Source organism: Pezoporus flaviventris, unplaced genomic scaffold (assembly GCF_033815535.1).
Source record: "Pezoporus flaviventris isolate CSIRO_AGI_PZ_B2104156 unplaced genomic scaffold, CSIRO_AGI_Pfla_v1 ptg000036l, whole genome shotgun sequence".
Lineage (NCBI taxonomy): Eukaryota > Metazoa > Chordata > Aves > Psittaciformes > Psittacidae > Pezoporus > Pezoporus flaviventris.
This window is the reverse complement of record NW_026892584.1, coordinates 40,573,732-40,599,372: the sequence shown is the minus strand read 5'-3', so window position 1 is coordinate 40,599,372 and position 25,641 is coordinate 40,573,732. Positions and strand designations below refer to the sequence as shown.

At 45.8% G+C, this 25,641-nt stretch overlaps 1 protein-coding gene across 1 annotated transcript; it reads right to left on the bottom strand.

Moving 5' to 3' along the window:
* Positions 1-2,697: 2,697 nt before the first annotated feature.
* On the bottom strand, positions 2,698-24,217 carry LBHD2 (LBH domain containing 2). Its single transcript, XM_061464055.1, has 4 exons — positions 24,034-24,217; positions 10,617-10,707; positions 6,628-6,832; positions 2,698-5,994 (listed from the first exon to the last, which is right to left on the bottom strand). The coding sequence occupies exons 2-4, from the start codon at positions 10,704-10,706 to the stop codon at positions 5,918-5,920; spliced, it is 372 nt and encodes a 123-aa protein (XP_061320039.1). The 5' UTR covers position 10,707; positions 24,034-24,217; the 3' UTR covers positions 2,698-5,917.
* Positions 24,218-25,641: the final 1,424 nt, after the last annotated feature.

The window sequence follows — 25,641 nt, the reverse complement described above, 5'->3', positions numbered from 1 at the left end:
GAGTTAAAGACCCGGACCAGTGAAATAGTACCTGAGTTGCTGGTTTTGATCCCATGTTCAGTTTATTTTGTTCTGCCCCTGTGTTTTCAGTTGCAGTTCTCTACTTGCAAGACCTCACCATCCTGAAATGCTAATCCAGGAGGATTTATGGGGCTGCCAAGGGAAGGCTGGATTGATGGGATAGGTACCTGTGCTATTTCTCCCTGCTCAAATCATCATCTGTTAATAGCTAACAGCCACAATAAATTATTCTTAGGTTTCCAGCTCTATGGTATCTGGAGCTTTCACCACCTCCTGGGTCTGGCTGTATGTCCCAGCAGCATCCCAGTCCCAGGGGTTTTCATGGCTTCATTGCCTCCTGAATAGTAAATGCGTAGGGGTACAGTTGTCAGGGGTATGAAGGACATGTGGGTATGTGACAATATCCAACCAATGTTTCATAAATTAAATGACTAATTCATAAAGAGAATTTGTCACACACCAGGAACCATGCCGAAGCTGAATGCTGGCTTGATTGCAAACATTCATTTAATGGCTGGACTCACTGCAATTGCAGGCATTTTAAACAGATCTCCTTTGGTGTTTGGGTATGAATTGTCAGGCAGAATGAAAAGATTCTTGCCCTTCGTAGTGTAAGTGTGGGGTCTGAAAGCTAAGTGTGAGGAGAATAGCTCCTGATCTATGTCCTCACCTCCCTCAAGGTCCCTGCTCTTCCACTCCTGCCTATCCTCCCAGCTGGGCTCAGGGGGGTCTGCAGAACAGAAATCTAATGTCAGGTGTGCAATTTTTGGACTGTATGGAAGAAATGTCAGAGAAAATGGAAGGAAATGTTTTATCCACGTTCTTAAAGGAAAATTGCAACTTTTTGATGTTTCAGGGAGTTTGGTTTTGTTGTTGTTGGTTTGGTTTGTTTGGGTTTGGGTTTGTTGTTTGTGGTTGTTTTTTCCTAAAGACAGAAAAACAGAAACTTTGTTAAAATCCTAGATTTCCAGAACTGAGTGAGTTTAAACTGTGGAAGGTTATTGTCTCCAAAATGGAAACCACACTGTGTTTCAAAGACAAGGGGAAGAAGGGTTCCCTGCTCTAATTTGTGATAGAGGCAGTGCATATGAATAACAGCTTTTATAATGTGAATGTGAGGGATGTGCTGTTTGTTGTGGGAGTCATGGCTCCCTGTAGCTGCTGGGGATCACCTTTCTCCACAAAAGAGTTCACACAAATATTGGATTTGGAAAGAAAAAAAAGAGAGAGAGAGAGAAAACAATGGTAAAAACGCAAATTAGGATTGATTTGCTTTAGATGTGACATTTTTCAGCTTAACGTCATAAAAGCCAGTTTCCATCTCTTCCTGGTGGTTTAAATAAAGGCTAATTGCACTGAAAATGTTGTTTGCTCCTTTAGACAGGAGTGTGAAGCAGAATACATCTGAAATAAAAAACTACTGAGCAGATGTCTGATTAAAGATAAATGAAAATGTCTCATAATTTGTCAATGCGATAACATTGAATGAACCTAAGGATCCTGTGGATTTCGATGTAAAATAGAAGAGCAAGACAATGGTGTTGCAATCCTCATCCTATATAATTAATTGCAGATAATCTCCCCCTGCCTTTAGAATCATGGAAAGAGAATATCCAGGATTCAGCACAGATCTCACAGTGACATAAAACTGACACTAGTTGAAATTGTAGCCCCTGGAGCCATCAGGTAGTGCCTTACATGGCTGAACACCATACATCACAGAGGAAAACCCTAGAAGGAAGGGATGGCTCCCAGGGAGATGAAAAGTAGGCAGTGTCAGTCCTTCTACCACCCCAGCCCCAGGGTAATATATGCCTGGACATGAGATTTTCCATGCATGGTGCATGGAAACTCCAGTACTGGGTGACATTAAGCATCAGGTTTGCAAGCGCTGCAGTGCCAAAGCTGGGCTCGTTGCCTCCAGTCTGGGACACAGAAAATGTCCCTAACCATGGCACCATGACTATCAGGCACAGACCTGCAGTGGCAGGCAGGAAAAAATTGGCTTTGACCCCAAGCAATGCTTTTTGCCATGCTGGTATACTCATCTCAGCAAGCAGCAAGCAGCTGCTTTTGAACTGGGAAAGTAAGAGGCAGTCTCACCCTCCAGTTATCTGATCCTTTACTTTTTGGTAACTTGACATTTTGGGATAAAATTGGTTGTTCCATGGCAGATTATCTCTGCTTCTCATCTTCTCTGCCACATGACCCTGCTCTCCTTGCACAGGGTATAGGTTTCTAGTAACGTGAGTTCCTTCTGGGCTCCACAATAGCCTTTCCAGAAAACGTTAAAAATGTGCATTGCATTAATGGTGAATGAAGATGAGCCAACTGGCTCGCTGCTAGCACAGCACATAAGGTGTTGTACCACCCAGGGTGAGGGGGAGCAAGAAAATCCCAAGATAGAATCAGTGAGCGTTGAGCAGCCTGGTCTAGGAAGTGCTCGAAGGAAAGAGACGGAGATGACAACTGCTGTTGACATAAATCTGAATTTATCTGTGTAGGAGCATGTGTGATGGATGGCCAGCATGAGTATTTGCATGCCACGGGGCAAAGGCAAGCTTAGAGCAAGCTTTGTTCCCCTGTGTTGGTAGTATTAGTGGTAGGACAGGAGCTGCACACCACCACAAATAAACCTTTGCATTTCTTTAAACCAAGACACTCTGAGTATACCACTTCTTCCAGTAGGTCCAATATAGGCATTTAATAGGCTAAATGGTGTAATACATCTACAGGACATACATTAGTTGAGTATTATGTACAGGTGGCATTTTACAAAATTAGAAAGAACCGAAATAGAGCAAAATCCAACAATGTCTTACTCCATAAAACCTCCTTTCTGCACTACATGAAATATTCTACAAGCTCAACTAGAAAAATATGACTGAATGTCTTTTTTTCTCTTTTTAGGTTCTACAAAGCTTTTAATCCAGAAAAATACAAAACAACTAATTGAGTTTATTAGAGACAACACTTGCACACAGACAAAGTAAGTGGACATTCATAGACCTGCAAGTAGAATAAATAGGGCTTATTTGTATAAAACAATTTCTCTCTATATCTTGCTCTCCTAGTTTAGGGCCTCTGGCTGATGTTCAGAACAATAAAAATGGGAGGAGGAGTTTGGCTTTGTGTGGTTGTTAAACTGAGGCCACACAGCTTTAGGAGAAAGCTTTAGTTTGAAGCATCCGTTTGCTTCAGATAAAATATTTCAAGGGAGCAGTGAAAAAGAGGGAAAAGGAAAGAGAGGAGTAATTAAGCTGGGAGGAGGAAATCTGAGATTTCTGTATGGGCTGTAGCTTTACGTAGCAGGGTAAAAAAAGTAGTGCTGTGTGGAGTTTTTTCATGGTGTATGTAGAATTTTGTTGTTTCTTTGGAAAACTTATTTAGGGAAGTGCCATTGACCTCAGGTGGAAATAGGATAAGGGCCATCCAGAGCAGGAAGGGAGGGAGCGTCTGAAAGCAGATAGAGAGCACATAAAATTGGGGGAAGTGTTCAAGCAACTGTTTTTCCTTTTACAAAGTGAAAAGCAAATTAAGTGATACGTCTAACGTCATTCCTCATGGAGCTGGGCAGATGCAGATTGAAAGGAAATCACATAGCTAAAAATATGTCGTCACCACTGTTGTTTTTCCCCTAGAGTTTTGTAAAACCTCTTGACGGACAATAAAACAGCAGCATTTAAAGAGCACCTCGCATCTGCCTGGCCACCTCACCAGTGCAGCTCTCCTGCCGCAACCAGCTGCAGACTGGTCCCAGACAAGGACCTCCTCTCACTGCTCATGTGCCACCCAAACATGTAGCTCGAGCTTGTACTTGATTCTTTACGAGGAAACTGTCCCCAGGGAAGGAGGTGACAGGAAGAGCAACCAAATTTAAGAGGTGTTCTCGAACCTGTCAGTTACTCTGGTGGAATTCAGTGCTCTCACCAGAGCCCCACTCATCCAACAGAATAACTCTGTGATAGTGTAGGTAAGAAAGTCTACATCAAGAAGGCAAAACAGATTGTGATATAGGTTATGAGAGCAAAATTTAACTTAAGTATCACATTATACTATACTACACTGCTTATAAAAAGGGTCCAAGATCCCAAACACCCCAAATAATGAGCTATAGTTTTGTACATAAATTAATGTTGCTTTGAAGTAAAATAGTCTCTTTCCTTTGTATTAAACATTCATTGCACAGAATTCTTTGTAAGTAAATATATTAAATTTGGTTGCTAAGAAGGTATAAACTTATCTTATTAATACATCTGGCCAGTAAATTTTATCCACCATCACACAATTAAAAGTTTCCATTAGAGAAAATTAATACTAGAGAAAAGAAAGCACTTTGAAGTCAACTTAGGAGTTAATGGTAGAAGAAATCCTGTTATTTCATTCCACCTACAGCTAGAGGCTTCTTCCAGCTGCAACATTAACTGGAAGTACAGACCCCTAGCCAGCCCTGCAGAGATGGAGAAAGCCAACTTCTTAGCTTATGGGACACTTGTCACTGAGACACTCAAACCCTTCTGAGTACATGCATTAAACCCTTCTGAGTACACACATTGTCTGTCTCCACTAACACTGTCTAAAGAGTAGTGTTTTGGGCTGAGACCAGTGTTCCTCCTGGTGGGAGTGAGTCTCTGGGAGGTCACCATGCAGGAAAGAGTTCACCCCTGTCAAAATGACGCCCAAATGCCCAAGGAAAATCCACTGGAGACCAGAAGTGTCCAGAGACAGCTTGTCCCACCGTGAGCTCTGGTCTCCATGGTGGCTGTGCATCTAAACAGCCAAGTGAGCCATGCCACGGGTGACGGCAGACCCTGGCACATGCACTCTCCTTGGCAGCACCGCTTGTGCAGGAGGGAGGTGGTGTGTGTCCCACCACCTCAGCCCTTCTCCACCCCTCTCCTACTGCGGGTGGCTTGAGTGGGACCTGGTGTCATGCACAATGGAGGGTAGGTTTGGGCTGTGTTACTGAGCTCTTGTCACCCACCCCCAACCACCGCCAGGCTTGGGTGAAAAGAGAAACAGCTGGGGCTCTGCACCTATGGTATACACAAAACATACCAAAAGGAGAATTGTCACAACAAGTTCTATTAATAAGGTGGGACCAATCCAACCCTGGTGGAAGCGGGAGCCACCTTGTTGGCTTCAAGGGAGGGGAGCTCACTCCACGCCACAGGTGGACCTGGTCCTGAAATGCACACGAACAGCACAATCCACCTGATCAAGCCTACCACAGACAGCCTCACTCCACAAGCACCAGCGACTAGCTATCTGCTTCATCAATGTACAGCAAGAAAGCGCTTCTGAAAAGGCGGCTAATAAAAGGCTGGTTCATCCAAATTTGCACAGGTTAGCCAAAGGGAGAGATCTGCTCTGGGCTCCCCTGGAAAGGCAGCCTGGAGGCAAATCTTACACTTGCATCTCTATACAAAAGTTACAAAACCAAATGGTGACATTATATTACATCTATTGTCCATAATATCACAGTGCTAGTTTTCAATGGCTAAAATCAAGAAAGGTTTTAGGTTTAAGACATCCCTCCTGTAGAAATCTAACCCCTTTGTCCTGCTGTTGATACCTGAAAGCAGCCTTGCTTGAAAAAGGTAAAACCAATGAAATGTGCTAATTGAAATTAGGAGCATTTTTCCCTTGATAATCTCGTATTTCCTAACACGCCCCACTGTTTCCCAAGGAAAAAATAAACAAATTACATGAATCCCAGCCTAAAAATCAAGATGTTTAAAAGAACAGTTCTAAAGCCCAGATGCTTCTTACCAGGTACTAACTAAATAAAACCCTTGCAGATTTAAATACAGGTTACTTTGACATGTCTTCAAAGTGTGTCGGCTTTCCAACAACATTCACAACTTGAAGTTTCACTTCTGAGCCCGCAGAGTTTCTACTCATCCTCTTCAGTTCTGCCTTCCACAGTATCTGTACTGCCTTCCACTTCTTTAGCTGGGTGTGCTGAAGTATCTGCAGAGAAATGGCTCTTCAGTATTTCTTTCCCCATACAGGTACAACAGCCTTTGATTCCCTGCTCCATCAGGAAGCTAATCCATTACAGTGATCCCACCTGACATGAGCAACTTTTTCTACTTGCAAACTAGCAGTTAACCACCAGCACTGCCACCCCCCTCCACTCCATGCAAGCTACACTCCAACCAGCTCTTACCCTTAGCCATAATTTCCCCACAGTGACATCACGACTCATATCTACGTATTTGTGAGCTCCTGCTACACTAATGTGCTCGTGGAATACCATGATGATTTACATATGTGCAGCTGTTAAACACTTTGCTTCGAGGCAAGGAGATAGATAAATACTATCAAGCAGTTTTACAGTTTTCTAGGGTGAACTGGTGATGTGCAGTGAACGGCCTGCTGGTCATGCAAATGGCCAGCGCTGAGCCTGATGCAGATGAAAACACCATATGCCCTAAAGCTACAGGAAATTTTCAGTCCACAGGACTCCCTCTCCAGTGCAAGTGTTCCTGGGCACCCTCAAGCACCTACTGCTCTTTGGTACACTACTAACTTCAGTGCATGGCATAGCCTGAAACTGCTATTTTCCTATGGGGAACTGGGATGAAAATTACTCATTCAGACCTTCCAGATCCATCTGCTGCTGCTGCTGCTGCTGGACACAGACTCTTTGGTCACCGTGAAGACCCTTGTCCTCTGCTGATTTCAGGTCATCAGGAGGCCAGCGCAGCTCCCCACTCTCCACATCCCCGGACTCAGTCGGCTCCACTACAATCGATGGCAGTCTTTTGGACAGCTTGGGGTACTTCTCACGTGAGTCTGGGAAGGCCTGGTGAGACATTTGGGTACGCATCTATCAAGCCTTGCCCAGGGTTGCATGTTCAGAGCAGAGTACCTGCTCCATCTTAGCATCCCTTCTGCATTTGACATGCACTCCCACACCTATTAAAACCCCCCTTCAAACTGGTACAGGGCAACAGTCCTGCACAGGGAGGATTTCAAGAAAAGCTGAATCCAGCTTCTTCCTGGCCATGGGCATGGAGGGGCTATAGGTCTCAGCACACTCTCTCTGCCCATGCTGTCCCTTCCTGGGCAAAGAACCAACTTTGCTTTCCAGTGTGTCAGGCAGACGATTGCCTTGACTTGTGTGACCTGACATGCATAGTGAAAATGGAGACTTAGGTGACAAAATTCATTATGCTGCCAAATACTCATGTCTCAGTTCTGGTGGGGTTTTAGGACACAAGGTTTGTTGCTGTGTCATAAGCTAAACGGCTGCTGCAGCCCTTCTAGCTGTTGGTTTTTTACTCTGAGATCATGTTTTCTTGGAGTGACAGTTTATTAAGAAGCCACCATTCTGCAGAGCTATTTTCTGTAATGTGAAACGTTGTATTTTATGATGCGTTCATGCAAAACAATAGCCCCAGATATCACCTTTACACAGAGGGTGGTTCAAGCTACTATTTTAATTTGTCACACTGAAGCTGCAGGTCAAACACTGTGCAGCAGTTAGAGCTTGAAGCTGAACTAGGTCTTTTTAGTGAAGGATAGTGTAGCACATAGAAGTGCTTTCTTGTTTTCAACATTGATGGTTCATTTAAATCTCTCAGTACAAGAGAGTACTTTGTTTTGGATTGGTTTTTGTTTGGTTTTTTTTTTTTCTGTTGGGGTTTGCTTTGGTTTTGTTTGATTGGTTTTGGGTTGTTGGGTTTTTTTTTAGGAAAAATCATTCCAGCTCCTTCAGGATGTTAACGTAAGACAAACTCTGTTGTTGCTTCACTGAAACCTCATCTCCAGGCTGCTTCCATATACCTGCACTAATGGGCTGTAAATTTCTCCATACGGGTGGAGTTTATCTTATTTTGTTTTGGTTTATTCCACTTAAATTAAAGTCCAGGCAATGCCTGGAATTTAACACTGGTTTTCTGCTTGCTGAGGGGAACTACCCCACACACCTGCAACACATTCACTATTGTATCAGGGTCTCTGGCTAGACTGAGTGCTGCTGGTTGTGTGAGCCAGTCTCAACACAGCTCCTGCTATGAGCACAGGGAGAAACACACAGATATTCCCTAACCACCATCAAGCTGAGCATATCCTGAAGGGCATTGCCAGGGACCCGAGGCTGTCATAACCCACTTGGAGGTGTTTGCTCCATGGCTTTTGCAGCTTTCCTTCATCCCAGTAGCTGCTCTCTCTAAGAGCTTAGGGTTTAGTTGTCCCACTTGGCATCAGAGCTGGTATGGGGATGCAAGACCTTAGGAAAGGCAACTCTCTTCCTATGTGTCTGGGAAGCACTAAGCACATTTTTATCATTGCTGCTATGCCTGTATCTGACTTCCGAAGATGGGGAAGGACAGTAATTCTCATCCTCATACCCTCACTCCCTATGGTAGTGTTTCAAGGATTCATTACTCTTTGCAAATCTACACAAAGATGAAAAATGCTGTATGTTATTATTTGTGTTGCAAAATGAGACACAATTAAGAAGACATTTCTTTGTGAGAAAGCCCTTCAGTGCAACTAGACCAAGTGAATCACTTAAGGTAAACCTTTCTAATGCCTCCCTGAGCTGCACCCACAAGGGTTTAACTTGTCCTGATCAAGCAATGTTGTTCATGCTGCCTATCAGAAAAGTTCCCCCAAACTTACCATTACACAGCCTCCTCCTGAGCTGTTTATAATTTGGAAAGACATTTCCATGGCAGCTGGCTTGACTGGGAGGAATTTTTAAGAAGCTACTAATACACTCCTGCTATTTCCAAATGTCAGACAAGGTAAAATCTCCTTGGCCAGGAGAGCTCCAGAGACACCTGTGAGCAGCAGAGAGCTCTTCTTCAGACCTAAGGTAGAGCCCACCTCCCTGAGCCTCATGCCTCAGTGGCAGAAAATAGCCATGAAATAGTGGGCAAATTGACTTACTTCCTCCCAGGGCTGCATATATGAGGTGCTGCTCAGCCTGCTTGGGTGGTAAGAAGGCTGTGTGACAGCCACCCTGTCCCCAAGCCTGCTGGCAACCCCTGGCTGGGGGATCCGATGCAATGAAATGCCTGGTTTTTCATCTGCTTTCTGAAGCCCCAGGAAATGACACACACTGATCTAAAAATACGCTAAGAGCCAACTATTAAGGCTGAAACAGAACTTAGGCAAGGCACCTGTGCGGCCTCAGCTTGGCTGTTTTTATTTATTTCTTTCTCATATGGACTTTTCTCACACCAATCACATAATGTTTTTCTTCCACTGGGGCCCAGTATTTACCATGTCCCTCCAGGAATGAGTCAGGACTTGCAGGAAGCAGAGCTGCCTGTTGGGTCTCGCTGTGTTTTGCTGCGGAAGCTGGAGTGTGTGACGAGTGGGCAGGAGACTGCAGGAAGAGAAGGGCCGGTCTCCTGGCCAGAGTGCCTGGAAGTTGCTAGAAGAAATCTAGTTTTCCCACTGAGTCACTGACTTTGGGCTGCCTCTCATTTCTGTTTGCTTTTTTGCCTCAGGTGGCCATCACTAACATGTGGATGGGACCGCCTTCTCCCAGAGGAGAAGGGTAAAGGAGCTGGGAGGGGGAAACCTCTAGAATATATGACCAGGGACACCATAGAACTGCCCTAAATACATAAGTCAAGTTGGAGCTGGCAGAGTTTAGGCAGTCTACACTAACACAGTAATGAAAACCTGGCACTAGGTAAAAAAGAGAAAAGAGAATATTGAAAAAGTGAATGAGCAGCATCTATCCTGGTGTGGTCAATGAGGCATGGGAAAGCTTATGGTACACTCTTTAACTGCATGCAGCCTTTCATTACATGCACAAGTGATCTGAAAGGAATTTGCAAAATTTCAGTTCTGACTTCCCTGGCTTCCAGGTGCTTGGTTTGAACCTGAAACAGGCTGCTCCTAGGGTGGTTTTCTGAGTCTGCCTGCAATAATACACCTTATGCCAAGAGACAGCTCGGCTCCATCAGGACACGTTTTTAGGCGGTTTGTCCCTGGCAGTGACAATGAGAGTCACGAGCACAACCACAGTGCGGGAGCTGTCAAAAGGGGTCTCAGGACGTCGTGATGTCTCCTGCTGGAATTGGCTCCTCAGGCGGGTCCATGAGTGGGTGCAGGAGACTGCCTGGAGACTGAAAATGTTCTTGCACCTGCCAGCAAATGGCCCTGGCCAGTGCTGCTGCTACGATGCCACAGCCATTTAAGTGAATTACACAATCATTTCAAATGGTCTCTTTTCTAGAAAGGGAGCTCCCTCTGAGCCTGAGGAAACTCAGCTCATCACAAGGGTGGCTGTAGAAAAGCTGTGGTACAGTATTGATTGGACATCTCTATCACATGATGATTGCTCAGATCTGAACTCTTGGTGATGGCCTCTTTGCCTGCATTCCCACAGAAACCAGGCACTGCTGTCACCATGCCACCAAGACCTGGAACCTGACAAACACCTCCTGCCAGAACTCTTACCTTTTAAAAATAAACCCTAAGTAGGATCACACATGTATTTCAGGGCTTGCTCTTCTGTCAGCTGTGCTCTGCAATTCAGCATCTACATGTATGACAGTTATTGGTTGCATTAAATTGCTTTTGAAAAGCAACTCAGGATATTTTTCAGTTTTTGCTAAAGTTACCTGACTTGAAGGGCCTCCTTCTTCCTCAGGAGTCTGGCTGAGAGCAAATTCCTCCATAACCGGTTCCCGTGTGTTCATCACCTCTGTCATGCTGCAAATATTAAAGCAGAATGGGAAAACTCAGCTGTGAGCTTTCACCCCACAAAAACATTGATTTTTCATGTTTATTAAAATAAATATGTTGCAGACTATCGTTTCTAAACAGCCCACTAAGCATTTCCTTGCCCCCCAGGCCAACTGCTACTGGTGCATGCTGTGATGCAGAGCAGAGCATCAAACCCAGCTACCCCCCGAACAGCAGAGAGGACTCCCACAGATCTCAGAATTGTCTGAGTCCTCCAGTGTTATCAGAAAACAGTTTATTACTGATATATGAGCTCAGAAATGGCATTTGCTCATGAACAAGTTGTTCATGGAATTATCAGCCTTGAATTAAATTCTTATTCTGATTCTTTATAGCATCTTCAATATTTGCTCTTCCCAAATGTCTTCCATTTAGTCATGAGCCAGCACTTCTTTTTAAACTGCTAATTCCAGACACACCAGCTGTATTGGTGTCTAAGGGCCAGATTTTCAGTAATCTTTACTTGCCTGAGTGTTCAGAGAGGTGTTGAGTGGGATTTTCAAATGCATGAGGGAAGGTTTGGCACCTAAATCTCATTTAAATCCACAACTTAGGAGCCTAAGCTGTTTACGTGCCCATTAAGTACCCCCCTGTGCTGTTTAGCACCCAAAGCACTACAGCGCTGGTCCTTGACTTCTCCTTGTTCTGCTGGGCACCCTGGAGCAGAAGGATGAGATCTGGCTGCAGCCCTTGCTGCAGGGAGCTCAGCCCAGCCCATGGCTGGGTAGCTGCAGGTTCCCATGGCATTAGGGTTTTCCTCACATTTGAGATTTATAAATACAGCATTTTACTGGAAAATTAAGGATGTTTGAAAACTTCATAGTGCATATTAAGCACGTAGGAGCAGACAGAGCCTGAACCGCTCTATTTGACCTAAAAACTGAAGGGGCCACCTTCATTTTGGATGGAAATACATCAACCCTGGGTGGGTTTTGCACCAGGCATTTCGCTCTCCCTAGATGGCATTTGTCAGGTACAGCAGCTAATGGCTGCTGAAGCCTCCTGCAGCACACAGAGTGTAAGCATCATCAATTACACCACCCTGCCACCTGCCACAGCAAGCACCCCTTTAGGCACAACTAAATGCTGCCATTAATTCTGGTCCTGCTTCGCACAAAAAAGCCTTCCTATTAAAGGCTGCTCCTACTGGGAGATCCAAACTAAAATATTTTATGGACAGCTTGTTTCAGGCCTATATTACCAATTACCCACAAAACTAAATTTTAGAATATCTGCAATTACTACAAAGCCCTTCACAATGACTTTAATTAGCTGTAGCACAGAGCAGCGTGATATCACAAGAGACCTTCACTCCCACAGCATCATACTTGAAAAAGGGCACAGCAGACCCAGGAGTCACTTGAGCTCAGCTGTGGGCCAGGACCCAGCCCTATGGGCATCCACCAGCTTAGGGAACAGCCCTGAAGTGCCAGCCTTGGACCCAACCAACACTGAATTAGACAGCACATTTAATGGTACACATACATATATCAGCCTCTGGAACTCAGCAAGAATCGGAGCACCCCCCAACTTACACAGCCTGAATCCTCCCAGAGCCATGACAGAGTAGAAAAGGGACAGATTTTGCCTGCTAGGAAATGAGTGTTGAGCTCCCTAGCCTTTCTTACATCTGTACCCTCCCCAGAGATACCACATCAGAACACCACAAACCACCTACTCAATAAAATACATCTATCTGTTTTCTGGACACATGCTTTTAGTCTTGCAGCATCCAGCAGGCCATGGACACCATGGCACTGGTCACCCATGGACAGCAGCACTGAGGGAGTGGTGATGTGGAAATGGGAGACTCTTTCCCGGAGCTGTTCTTGCCACCCAAGACAACACTTAAAAGGACACAGCCATGCTCTTGTACCCTTCCTTGACAAAACCAAAGCAGCACTCCCTCCACTGCATCCTCCTTCTGATCCCCATCTTGATGTTCATACAGTTCTTGCCCTTTTTCCCTGTCCCTGGTCTCTCCCTCAGTCCTAGAGGGACCCTTTTGTACCCCCCCTGCTGCCTTTCCATCAGTGCCCCTGCAGATGACCACACTGGGCCTTAGCAGGACCCTGCTCTCTCACCCCAGCTATTTGAGAAGAGTTGGTCTGGGGGCTATCACACTGCCTGTGATCCGGATCTGGCCATGAGCCTGGGGGAGCAAGGGCCCACTGCTCTGACCGTGTCCAAGATGAACATCTTTCTTTTTGGTTCCTTTTTGGAATTCAGTGCCCAATCCCCAGCTGTCCTGGACTGCAGAGAAAAGGAAATGAGAAAGCGTGTGTCTGGGTAAAAATAATCTTGGAGGCTTTGGGTGGGGGATGGAATTTATGAAGTCTTGGGCTTGGCTACCATGGAGAAGACATGTCCCACTGCTGTGTGTCCTGGGGGTTGGTCCCCACCAGTCACCAGCAGACTTCTGCAGCTGCCCACAGCTGGCTGGTTTATTTTAGCAGCCTTTCAATAAGTACCAAGTGTTTAAAACCCTTCTCTGTCCTTTTTCCACAGAACATTCACACATGCACTGTCAAATGTGCCATATGAGCTCAAAGAAGTTGTTAAGACCTCATGAAATTCTATTATTGAGCAATAATGGGCTCTGTGCTCCCCTAAGACCACATTATACCCTGCAGATTATTTCTAAATGACAAAGACAAATGATTCTGGCTAGGAAAATGATGACAGTCCTTCCAGAGTTACAGCAGATGCCTCACTGAATCAGCTCCCAAGATGTTAAAGCCCAGGCCATTTCACAAAATCTGTGCAACTGAAGGCTTTGATTGAATAGGATGGCAGAAGTGATTGTACTTGATGTGTTTCAAAGAAGAACATGGGTCCATGCAATTGGCAAAGGAATTAAGCTTTAACTGGAATAGATTAATTGTTCTCAGTCTCCAGTTAGAAACAGTAAAGGAAAGCAGAAGAATCTATATTGGCTGTGAAAGCAGTGATGCTTCTAACAAGCTTAACTAGGTATTTAACTCTAAAAATAACTAGATGTAAAATTGGGAATTCCACTGCAAATCTGTTCACCTGAAACTTTGAAATCACCTGTAGGACATCACTGAGTCGTTTATAAAGCCACAGAATCTGAAAAGGGGAGTTGGTGGCTGCTTAGGGCTTTTTTAATTATGATACAATTTATGTGCAGGAGAATTTTTTATTTTCCAGCCACTTTTGATGGAAAAATATTGAGCCACTTTTGGTGCTGCTTTTATGTGAGACTTATTAACATACATCAGAAAAATGGCTGATAGAAACAAATTATTGTAAGAACTATATCTCTTAAATTCGGTCTTGTGGTCACCTTATGTATGGTAGATGCTGATATCACCAATGACATACAGTAGCCATAGTGATGCAAAACATGGAATAAATAGCATTTACAAACAAAGAATAAATTTTGTTCTGGTGGATGAGTCACCCACTCTGAACCAGTGAATTCAGAGATGCATTTACTTCCCCTAGATTTAATGAAGCACAAAGATATCAGTTAAGGGTGGGAAAAAATATTGTGCTTGCTTTTCTGTGAGAAAACTACTTTTAGAGAAAATTGTCTTAAACGCAACTGCTACAGTTGCAGGACCACACCATACTGATCTTTTCTGGAGGCATGGAGGGAACACACAGCTCACTTTCAGCTATTTGTGATGGCACTAACAAGGTCAGTGATGGAGCAATATATAGGTTGACAAGTGCCATCTACCATGAGGAAGCGCTCAGAAACAATGCACACACTTTTATTTCAGGTTTTGAGCAGAGGACAGAACTGATCTGTGAAATTCCTGGTGGCAAAACAGTATTTGAATGAAGACCAACTTCAGGATTCAAGAACATGAAGTACTTATGTGGCTATGGAAAACAGGCAGGTTGCATGATGCAAGCAAAGATTTCGTTCAGAAGAGGGGCAAACCCACATTTTATGGGACTGGCTGAGCCATGGTTAGTAAGAGCTATTACCTGAAGCAAGGATAAACCTGGAAGATGCTCAGACATGCACCAAACTGAGGCCTATCCTGCTCTCACCTCACCAACCAGGACAGGCAGAAAAAGGGGCCACCCAGCCAGGGCATGAGGCTTCACAGGGGATATGTGGCAAACGGAGGGCAATGACAGAAAAGAGCATTTTACCTTCAATCACATCAGTGGATAGCACTTCCAAAACTGTCCTTGCTGCAGGCGTTCACGTTGCTGACAAAATGTTGTGCAAACTCTGTCAAATCCTAAAAGTGCCTGAAAGAGATGATACAAGAGTCAGAGCATGCAACCAAAGTGAGAACACTGTCAGTGACCAGTGAGAAAGAGTACTACTGAAAACTTGCTGCAGAAACTCATACTGTGAAGGTCTGTATCATTTTCTATGCCAGATGGGATGTGATCTCACTAAGGATGCTGCTGGTAGCATACCTTGTGAATTAAAAAGGCAATTAATGTTCCAAAAACACCCAAATCTCTTAGCTGAAATACCTTGCAATCAGACTCTTTTTGTGATGCTAAACCTTATTCCTTAGTGTAAACTACATAAAAACTGCTGAAACTGGGACACTCTGAAATTCTCCCATACAGGAATTTTTATGACGGTTGGAAAATCAGAAAATAAAAACGCTTACACTTATTTGGCAGGATCAGTGTGCTTAGTGAGAAACAATTCAAAAGAGCAAAGAAAGCTATTCTTGCTCAAGAAGCTACTGGGCAAGACACAAAGAAGATGAAATACGTTGAAAGAAGAATACCTTAGGATTACATTACCATCATTCTTTCAGATGTCACAGAAGTGATTTTTTCAAAGGTCTAGTTTAAACTGAAGGTAAAACTTTGACTGGTATCAGGACAGGAAACCTTGTGGGCAGAAGTAAGGATTCCATCATTTTGAAGTGTGAATCACTTATTTCTGATGACTTGTCTGTCAGGACGTCCTAGATGCTAGGAGCTTGAGGAGTTACAGTGCTGAAATATAGCCAGTATCTTGGCCAAAGATGATTTTCTGAGAAATTTGTTTAGCCCTACAGCTTGCCAAATATATATTCATGCCAGCCACAGCTATTTCCTTGGATGGGAAAAAGGTGTTTTCAGTGAAGTGAATAGCACTAGTGTATATATTTTATATCCTCCAGTGTTTTGGATTCCAGCCCAAGTGATTTAACAAATCTACCTGCACTGGAAGCCTTCCTACCAAGATTTATAACACTGGACTAACAGCACACTGATTTTATTCAAGAACAGTGACAGTGAAAAAATAGTGCATTGCATTCTGGAGTTTCTTCATAAACCATAAGCCACGCCTATTGCAAATTAGGGAAGCAGGAAATCACATCTCCATCCCCAGGATTCAATCCAGAAGGTTTAATTCTTGTCTGGCAATTTTCCTTCCTAACCAATGATCAAACCAACTTCAGAGACTAATGTTTTGTACCTTAAAAATTCATGACTACAGTCAGTGCTTGTCTCTTGACGGCAACCAGAGAGCATCCAATACCATACTATCTGCTCTGGGAAGATTTTTATCCCACTACCCATTAAAAAACCACTGCTATTAAACCTATGAAAATTCAACACAAAATCGCCTACCTTCAGTCTGTTCTTTAGAAAAGACTGTGTTTAATAAGAACCGTTATTGCACTAAGTTATCTGTCAGTGAGAGACAAAACGGTGTAAGAGCTAACAAACCAGGAATCACATGGCCACTGGTTGGAATTCAAGCCAGGCCACTCACTATTTAGAGGTATCTTCAGATACCTGGTTAGCAGCATATAAGGATCCACACAGTACTGAATGAACTAAGCCAACATCCACTGCTTTTCCAGTCTCAGTAAAGGACTTCTGGACTGAACTGACTCAAGACCAATCTCCTACCCAATGTTTTGGGCAACTCTGCCCTATGCCAAATGCAATGCTTGAGAAGAGATGTCAGCCTCTGGGAGTCAGCTACTTCAAAGCTGTAATAAAAAAATCTCATAGGGACTGCAGTGTGGAAGAAATCCCTTCTCCCAGCCCCACAGTCATATTTAAAAACAGAAAAGCTTCTTCCCAGTCAAGACTGTTGAAGAGTTCAATGCTTCCAGTGTATAAACCTACCAGGATGCATTTATTCTCTGAAGAGGAAATATTCGCTTTAGCTACCTGATAGATGTTATTACCTTCTTTGGCTGAAAGTAGAGAAAACACAAATATCCTTCCTTCTATGATACTGCTTAATCTTTTAAAAAACAGGCATGACTGCTGAGACTGTGAGACAAACCTTTACTGCAATGGAAACAGTCTGGAAATAACTCAAGTGAAACCTTTCTCCGTTTATCTGTTCTTGTCCCTTCTTACTTTTACCCTGCTTTACAGCTGCTTTGCTGATGAGTCCAGCTTGGAGCCCATTTGCTCAATGCATCCTCTCCCAATTTACCCCACTTCTTCCCCCAGAATAACTTGCCCTCCTTTGCCTCAGCTTGATAACCATCTTCTTCTATGGCTTCAGGAGTACCAATACAGCTGGTACTGGTACCAAGAAGCCTCAAATCTGAGACACCAGTGACTCTGGGCTTGGAGAGCCATGCTACACCTCCCAGTAAAGAACAGTTGATTCAGGGACTATTCCAAAGAGCTGGTCATGTTCTGCCTCTTTAGGAGCCATAGCAACCTTAGCAACTATGCAAAATGTGAGGAGATGCTACCAAGGGAATGATAAGAGAGCTGGTTCCACCAGTGAAACCAAGCAATGCTTCAGGGGTGGCCCCTTTGCCCAGATCAAGGGCCCTCAGACTCCCACCCCACACAAACGGATGGATATCCACCTGTGCTGTTTGGCATGGGACAAAAGCCCAGGCACCAAAAGGTGCCTTCTCTCCCACTTTGGAAAGCATCTGGGACACATTATGTGTTTGGAATTTCTACACCACAAGGACACAGTCCTTCCTGGAGGGGTGGTCTCAGCACCCACAGGACAACTAGTGCTAGGGAGGAGAAGCAAAATGTTGCCTGGCTTTGCTTCACAGCAGATGAAGACTTTCCTTGGGATAAATTGACTGTGAATTGCAGAGTACATGTTTTTAAAGCACTTGCGTTTCATCAGGCAAACAGAAATAGGAACAGGACACAGACTGCAACCCTGGCAGCCCACAGACTGGCCGCTTGATGAAGCAGTCCTGTGTTTGAGAGGTGCTGAGCTCCAGATGCTTCCCTGGGAGGCAGCAGCACCTCCAGCATCGGGTCACTTTTATTTAGAGATGCCTCCTACTCTGAAAGGATCACCCCTCCTCCCCAGCTGCCCTAGTGATAGAGACAACTGGCAGAGTGAGACCTGACCACAGAGTGCTAGGGCTGCTGCAAGATTAGCAGGGGCTGTGAGACAGCCTCCTCCCCTCATGGACTTCCCTTGTTAAGCGTTCCCCCACTGAGCACTCATGGAACTATGACGATAACAGCCTAACAATACCACACTGAAGGTGCACCTTCTAACAACTCAGTGCAGATAGGCAGCAGAAACTGGCCTTGAACTGGCCTTGAAAAATTTGCTCTGTGTGCAAAGATATCATTTTTCTGGCACTGCAGAAATGGGAGCCCTCCCCTTCTTATTTCAATGGGACAATTGAAGGGCTTTACCAGACCCATGTTTAAATTGTGCTGGAGAGACACTCCCCATGAGGCTTCACAGGCTCAGCCTTGTGTGCGGGGACTGTAAAGACCAAGCTCTGGGAGCTCACCCATGCAATCTCAGTGCACATGCGGTTCCCACTGACTTCAGATAGTGCCTCAAACAAACCAGGAGTTCAGCCTTGGGCATCCGGTCCCCCCCTCTTTACCCCAGTAAAGCCTCTGGATAAATGCAAACTTTTCTTCATTCAAGGAGTTTAGTCTTTGTGTGTGCTACAAAAAGAAACCCCTGCTATTGATTACAAGGAAAACTGGGACAGAGCATGCATAAGAATGGTGCTGGGCAAGAGAAGCAATGGTCTACTGCTTGATTTTTGCAAAGTGGAAAATTTCAATGTGCCACATTAAACCCTGCTCCGCAATTCCCAATAAACAAACAGGTCCAAGGACTTCTTCCACCCAGAAGAAGAAAGGTTGCCTTATTTGGGCCATTCTGCTGGAGCAGGTTGAGTTTGGCTGGAGTGGATGAGTGGGCCATCTAGGAAAGAGCTACAGTTGTTGTGGTGGATGAAACTATTAAGGGGCTGCTCACACGGTACCAGAAGGTGCACATCCCTGCAAGGAAATGTCAGCTGGCTTTTTCTGGGGCTTCTGTGGATCCATCTCTTCTATGTCTCAGTCTTACATTACTCAGTCTTAGGAGGATGGAGCTACAGCTTAGACCCTGCAGTGCTTCAGGACACACAGGTGTCCTGGGCCATGCATAGGTAGGACCATGCCCAGTAGCTCAGCTGAAGATGGGACACTAGCATCTTCAGCATCTTGGCACAACATAGAGTAAGCACTTACCTCATTGACACCCTTCAGCCTCCAATTTCCATGACTGCCTACTGAGCTCAGCTTTTGGACACTGCAGATAGGAACTTGGACGGCTCCTTTATTTCTCCTGCTTGCACATCTGTAATGGATGCACTTTATGAAGTGTTGTGGATTCCATGGGACTAGTGAAATGCAGATTACCACATGGGCCACAGAAGATAAACGCGTGTGTGTATGAACTGCTATTTAAACATCCCACTTCTTTTTGGATGCAAATCTCTTCCCTAAGCAACTGAGAGAAGTGCGATATGTGTCAGAGTCTGGAGATTAGAGATCTGTTCTGTTCCCTCATCTCAGAAGCTCTTGTCTTCGGCCACCCACGCAGTACTTGAGTTCTGCTCTCCACAGGCCAAAACTGCCTTCCTCTCCTCGGCAGCATGTGCTCTGCAGACGATGCCGATCTCTCTCAGGAAGCAGCGAGATGAAATGACTCTCAATGTGGAGGAGCAGGCATTTCACCACGAGACACAGCACATAGTTTGGGAGAGCGAAAAGGGGTAGGAGGCTGCTATTTCCAGACCGCGCTGCCTCTCACGGCTAACTTTGCAGTGAGCTGCAGTTTTTACTGTTCCTGCTCCAAAGTAGCTCCTGGGGTAAATATCACCCTGGGGAATTTCTCAAACACTCATCTGTGGACTACCAACGCTAGGAAACACAGGCTTGCAAAGGCCATGGTCCTGGCAGATCACTCTAACTCAGCCTCCTTGATGCCTCATGTTGCACAGAGAGACACTGGGGAAGTGTTGTTCTGACATCTCCTGCTCCTGGAGCACCATGACTACACGCAAGGCTCAAATTCCAGTTTGTTGTAGTTGTCCAAGTTCCTACCGGCCCTGTTTGCAAAAAGGAGCTAGAAACTTCACTCAAACGGTCAAAGAAGGAAAAAGAACTAAATGTGCCTGCATTTAACTACCACAGTTTTTAAAGTAATCTCATGATTTGAGCATGATTTAACTCAGTTTTTTTTCAAATGATGTTCGAATGGGTGCTTCCTTGGTGGGTTTTATTTCTTCTTTTTCTTTCTCCTGGCTACTTTAGAGAAGCTAATTTATTTCAGCTCTTTGATCTCAGCACTAAACTACCTGAACTTCCTCGTGGAAGATGCCACAAGGGATAGGTATGGCAAGGGAGGAGAGTAGGGCAGCCAGCCAGGATGCTCAGGGGTAGGGATGAGGAGTAGCTAGCCAGGAAGCATGTGCAGAGCAGCGGAGGGAGGAAGAAACATAGCAGATGGGAAGAATGACTAAGCCAGCTCCTCCAAATGCTGGTAGACCTTGGTATCACGGAAATCTCCATAGAGCCCTCAGGAACCATGTGCCAAGAGAAAGTTGGATTTATTTTTCTTAACACCATATTCAGCAGCTAATTGATGTGAGAGAACCTCATTGAGAAAACAGCCCCATCGAAATTAGAGATAAGCCTCAACAATCTGTTAAATGTTTTTAGAGGTATCTCTTCATGTTTTCAGAGGTATCTTTGCTGTGCAAATACTCTCTCATCTGAGAACTTGTTTTTGGGATAGGAGGTGCCTGTGCCAAGCAGAGTACTTCTGAGCTCTGCTCACACAGTGAGTCTTGCATTGGCTTCAGCTTCTCAAAACAACCTTATGAAGCCAGCACCTTACAAATCAGTATATCATTCCTTCTAATGCAGAGCAACTGTTTGTTACTAAAGGGTCTCAGAAATAAATGCTTTTGTTTCTGGAAGATTATGATTCTCCCATTCCTCATATTTCCTGCCACAGTTGTCTCTCATCATTACACCTGTAATCTGGGAATTGGTGACAGATCAAAATTAGCTTCCTGCGCCCTTTCTGCTACTCCCTAGGTATTTCTGGACGGTCTTGAATTCAGAAAATAAGTGGGGAAAAGAGGTTATCTTAGAGCATCAACACAGAGTAGGAGATTCTTACATTGAAATGTCATGGGAAATGGATTGTGAAATGCCTAATGCCTTTCTAGTGCTGTGAAAGAATACTCCAGACAGTCTATGTCTGGATTCATTTCTGGGTAACAGAATAAGGTAAGAGGTTAGGTACTGTCAGGTGGAACAATATTTATTTAATGCCTAAACTAGTTCTTCCCTTATAACTTTGGGAAAATTAGAATATGGTGCTATTAGTGCTGTAATATGACGCGATATTGAGCATTTAGTAGAGAACTTAGTAAAGCCAACACGGCAAAAGTGTTAGATTTAAAATACAAGCAAACGAAAACCCAAAAGACACTCTTAAAGAGTACAAAGACAATGAAGAGACTTCTAATGTCCCCTGTTGGTAGTTAAGGGCATAACCGCAGGTGTCACGACATCACAACTCAACACTGTTTTTTTCTAGAAATTAAAAGTCCGTCACCATAATTGAATTTCCAAGTATGGGAGGTTCAGCCTGAGATGGAGGATATGAGAACAGCGCGTGCTATCGCAGTAGGAGGGGGCACGATGGAGGGCGAGGACAACACACAGCTAAAAATAATGAAATGATGAAAAAAATAAAAATGCAGTATGTTTGTTTTTTTAATGAGTCATTAATGCTGAAAGCAGATAAGCAGATATGCATCAATAGGGCTATGAGTCCTCCTGCCAACCAATTAATATGCACCTTCTGGATCTAGAGGTCTCCTAAATATTTGCACAGAAGGGACAGAATTCAGATGAAAATTCAGGTTACATCTTACAGAAGTTACAGTGGTCTCAGCAGTGGAGATGGACTTGGACTATTTTCTCCTAGTCCTACAGGGAGACAGCACTGTGGGGCAAAATGCCGTGGAATCAGTCAATGCACCCTGGTGAGAGCAGGGGATTGTCCTGCTGGACCACAGTTTCTTCCAGTACTGGTATCCATCCGCTCTGCAGAGGATGGCACTGGTCATGCTCTCTCCAAACTATGAAGGAGAGGTGATCCCAGTCCCTAAGGACTTGTAATCAAAGAGAGACAAAGGCTGAAACAGGGGGCTGAGACAAGGTTTGAAGGACCTGTTGGTATCAATTGGTCTTTTTCATTCTACCCGGGAGCTGTTGGTTTGGCAGTTTTCCTGGGGTTTGCAATAAAGCCTTCATTTGAAGATGGAAAATGCAGGAAATTGATTCATTTACAGATTTTTCCAGAGAATGTATGCATGTCTAAGGAGCAAAGGGAAGGGCTCTTGCTGAAGCAGATGCTAGTCTCCTTGAAGTCCTGGCAGGGTGCCTCCTGCCTTACATGACACAGGATCTGCCCCGGATCAAGGCTTCTCTGACCAACCTCTCCAAAATAGACAAATGTGGTTAAATAGGCTCAAATGCAGGGGTGTAATTTCAGAAATGAGGGAGAAGGAGCAATTTCAGCCTGTAACACTGTGGGGTTGATACCTGATCTATGCAAAAGCCTGTTGCTTAATACAAAGAGATCATTGTGAGAAGGGAGGGAAAGTAGCAACTATATTTGCACATTCATCTCTTCTGCTAAAGTAATGTGCCAGGGACTTTGGAGAAAATTCCACTTCACTGACAAATTGTCAGTCTAGATTGGGAAAAGCAAGGAAACCAGGTCAAGCCATTCCCTGTTTGCTTGTTTTCTCTCTGTAATCATAATGTTGACTCTGAAAATATTGTTTTTTTAATGGGATATTAATTACCAAAATCCTGAGCTGTGAGCTGGATTCTTTTCTGGGCACAAAATTGATTGTTCATTAAATCTAAGAGATGGAAAACATTGGCTTGAGCCTGGTTGTGTGTAGGCAGATGTCCCCACTTTACTTTCATTTCAGGCTACTCATAAGGACGCATTGTGCCAGGAGCCAGGCTAGAGGACAGGTGTGAGCACCAACTTCTGGGTCCTTCAGTAAGAGTTGAGCCTATAGCCAGCAGGGCTTCCTTTGCTGCACTGCCTATACGACTGCAATAACGATCCCAGTCACGAAAAGACTAATGGAAACAAATGTTCCCTCTGTCTATCGCTTATTGTGGCTTGAGGGGTTAATGGTATATCCAGGCTCACCTAACTCCCCTCTGTCACTGTAGGCATATTCAGAGATCTACAAACACGGCTCTGTCCCAGATGAAGAGAAAAATTTTGTGGTATGTTCGTTTGGCAGCTGGAAAATATTCACACCGCTTGCCCAGAGTGAAACACAGTCCTCATTTACAGAGCAAAGTAAGGTTTTTCTTTCTCTACAAGTAATCGTATGTGTGGCATTTGCTACCTGATGGGAAAAGCAGGATTTCAGTGCTCTTTTACCCAGTTTAGCTAGGCTGCAAGCAAAAGTATCACTGTGTTAAACTTGAGCTTTCCTACCCGCTTCCTCGCCTCAAAAGTTGCCTTGGAAAAAAAAAAAAAACAGAACTGGAATAAACGAACAGCTGAGGCGATGGCAGCCCACAAACCAACAGCTCCCTCAGGGCTATGCTCATTCATCAGGATTCCCTCACACAGCCCTGTCGGCTGCCGAACAAGTTGTTGCTGGGTTGGTTTTTTTTAAAGGAGAGCCAGTTTTTCAGTGAATTCCCCTGAACGTCCTTCACTCAGAAGAGTAAGAATCTGTTGAAACAAGCCAAGTCTAGGGCTCACTTTCTGCCCCCCCGTTACCCCTTTAGCCAGGCGAAGGAGTGACTTCTCCCCGCACCGCACCGCGCCCCGCTCCCGTCGCCCCACCCGGCTCCGGCTCCGCTACGGCGGCGCTGCACCGCGGTGGTGGCACGGTCCCGGGAAGCGGGTTCGTGCCTCCCCGGCGCTGCCAGCGGAGGACTTACAGGTGTCGGCTCTTCCCGAGCTACCGCTGGACCCCGCAGGCGTGTCCCTCCACCCGCGCCTCCCCCGAGCCCGGCGGAGCCCCCCCGCGTCCCGGCGCGGCTCACCGGCGGGGCAGGCGAGGCGAGGCGAGGCGGCAGCCGCCCGCCGCCCATGCACGGCGGCAGAAGGGAGCCGGCAGCTCCGTCAGCGCGTCCGCATCCTCCCGGGCCGGGCGCTGGCACCGCCGCCGCGGCACCTCCCCGCCCGCAGACCGGCCCCGCCACTGCCAGCGCGGAGAAACCACTCCCCCGGCAGCGCCTGCGGGGCGGCGCGCAGACACGGCCCCCCGGCACGGCTCGGCCCCCCGCCGCTCCCCGGCCGCCCCGCGGGGGGGGGGGAAAGCGGGGCGCAACCCTCTCCTTCCCGGCCTTTTGTGCCCCGAGCGGTTTCCCCCTCGCCTTGCTCACGGGTGTGGGGCTGATACGGGGGTCGTTCCCTGCTGAGAAAAGGCTGAATTCAGCAGCACAAACTTCTGGTTCTGTTTTGAGGGGGGTTGGCGGGGGGGGGGGGGGGGGGGGGGTGCTGCGCCCCAGAGTCCCAGAGGGGCCACAGCGCCGGGGCAGTAATAATGGGCTCCCCCGTAGCTGGGGGCTGCCATAATCCCACTTCATACCCACTGGATAGAGGCTGTCAGGGGAGCAGCTGCAGTTCTGCTTGTATCTGTGATGCTGGGGAAAGTGGCAGAGGACATCTGCAGTGGAGTGAGGCACTGAGGCCGAGGCCCAGGGAGCAGTGGCAGTGGAGGGATGTGGCCCTGGGAGGGCTGTTATGGAAGAGCATGGTCCTCCCTGCATTCCCCTGGGAAGCACCTCAAGTGCAGGTGTGAGGGGGGCCAAAACCTGCCTTCCTCTGCACATTCAGTGACCAGAGATGTGGGATCAGCCTGCAGAGGCACAGCCCCAGGGGTCCTGTCTTCACTTGTGCCCAGGGGCAGTGGAGCTCTAAGGGGGAACGTGCACCATGGTTGCTGGAACAGGCTTTTCCATTTATTCTTTTCCCAAGAGTGGTGCTTCCAGCCTGAACACATGAGAGCATGATGGAGCAGTGTGAGCATAAAAGGGGAGATGGGTGTCAACCAGGGGAGGCCCTTCCAGGACCTGGCTTACGTGAGGTCCTACAAAACCAGTGCCAGCATGCACTGACAGCAGCAGGCACATGGAGCATCCAGGGGAGGCACAGCTGCAAGCACTAGAGTCTCTGCCCAACCAGCAGCAGGCAGGGGAAGAGGAAGCAATGTGGAACCTACTCTTTGATCTCTGCTTGGGCTAACTAGTTGTCAGGAAACAAGGAGCTGGATCTCCATTTCAGGGTGATTCACGCTTGGCTGGTGGGGAGAAGAATGTCAGCTGCTGGTGACTTAAGGCAAGACACCCACCCATTTCTGTGAGCAATGCTGAAAGGTAACCGAATGAGTGCAGTGGGGCAGTGCTGGCAGAGCTGCATACAGCTCTTCATTCACCCAGGACAGTGGACAGGAGGGATCTGGGCCCATGCCCAGTGAACCTATTTGGGAGTGAAGGCAGCTCCTTCCAAAGGATATATATAGATGTATGTATACTCTCCATACAGAGTGTGTCTACCCAGGTATTTTCCAGTGTCAGGGTTACCCCAATTCAACAATCACCCAAGAACTGATTGTGTTGGCTCTCCTTCAGGAGCTGTTCCTAAACTGT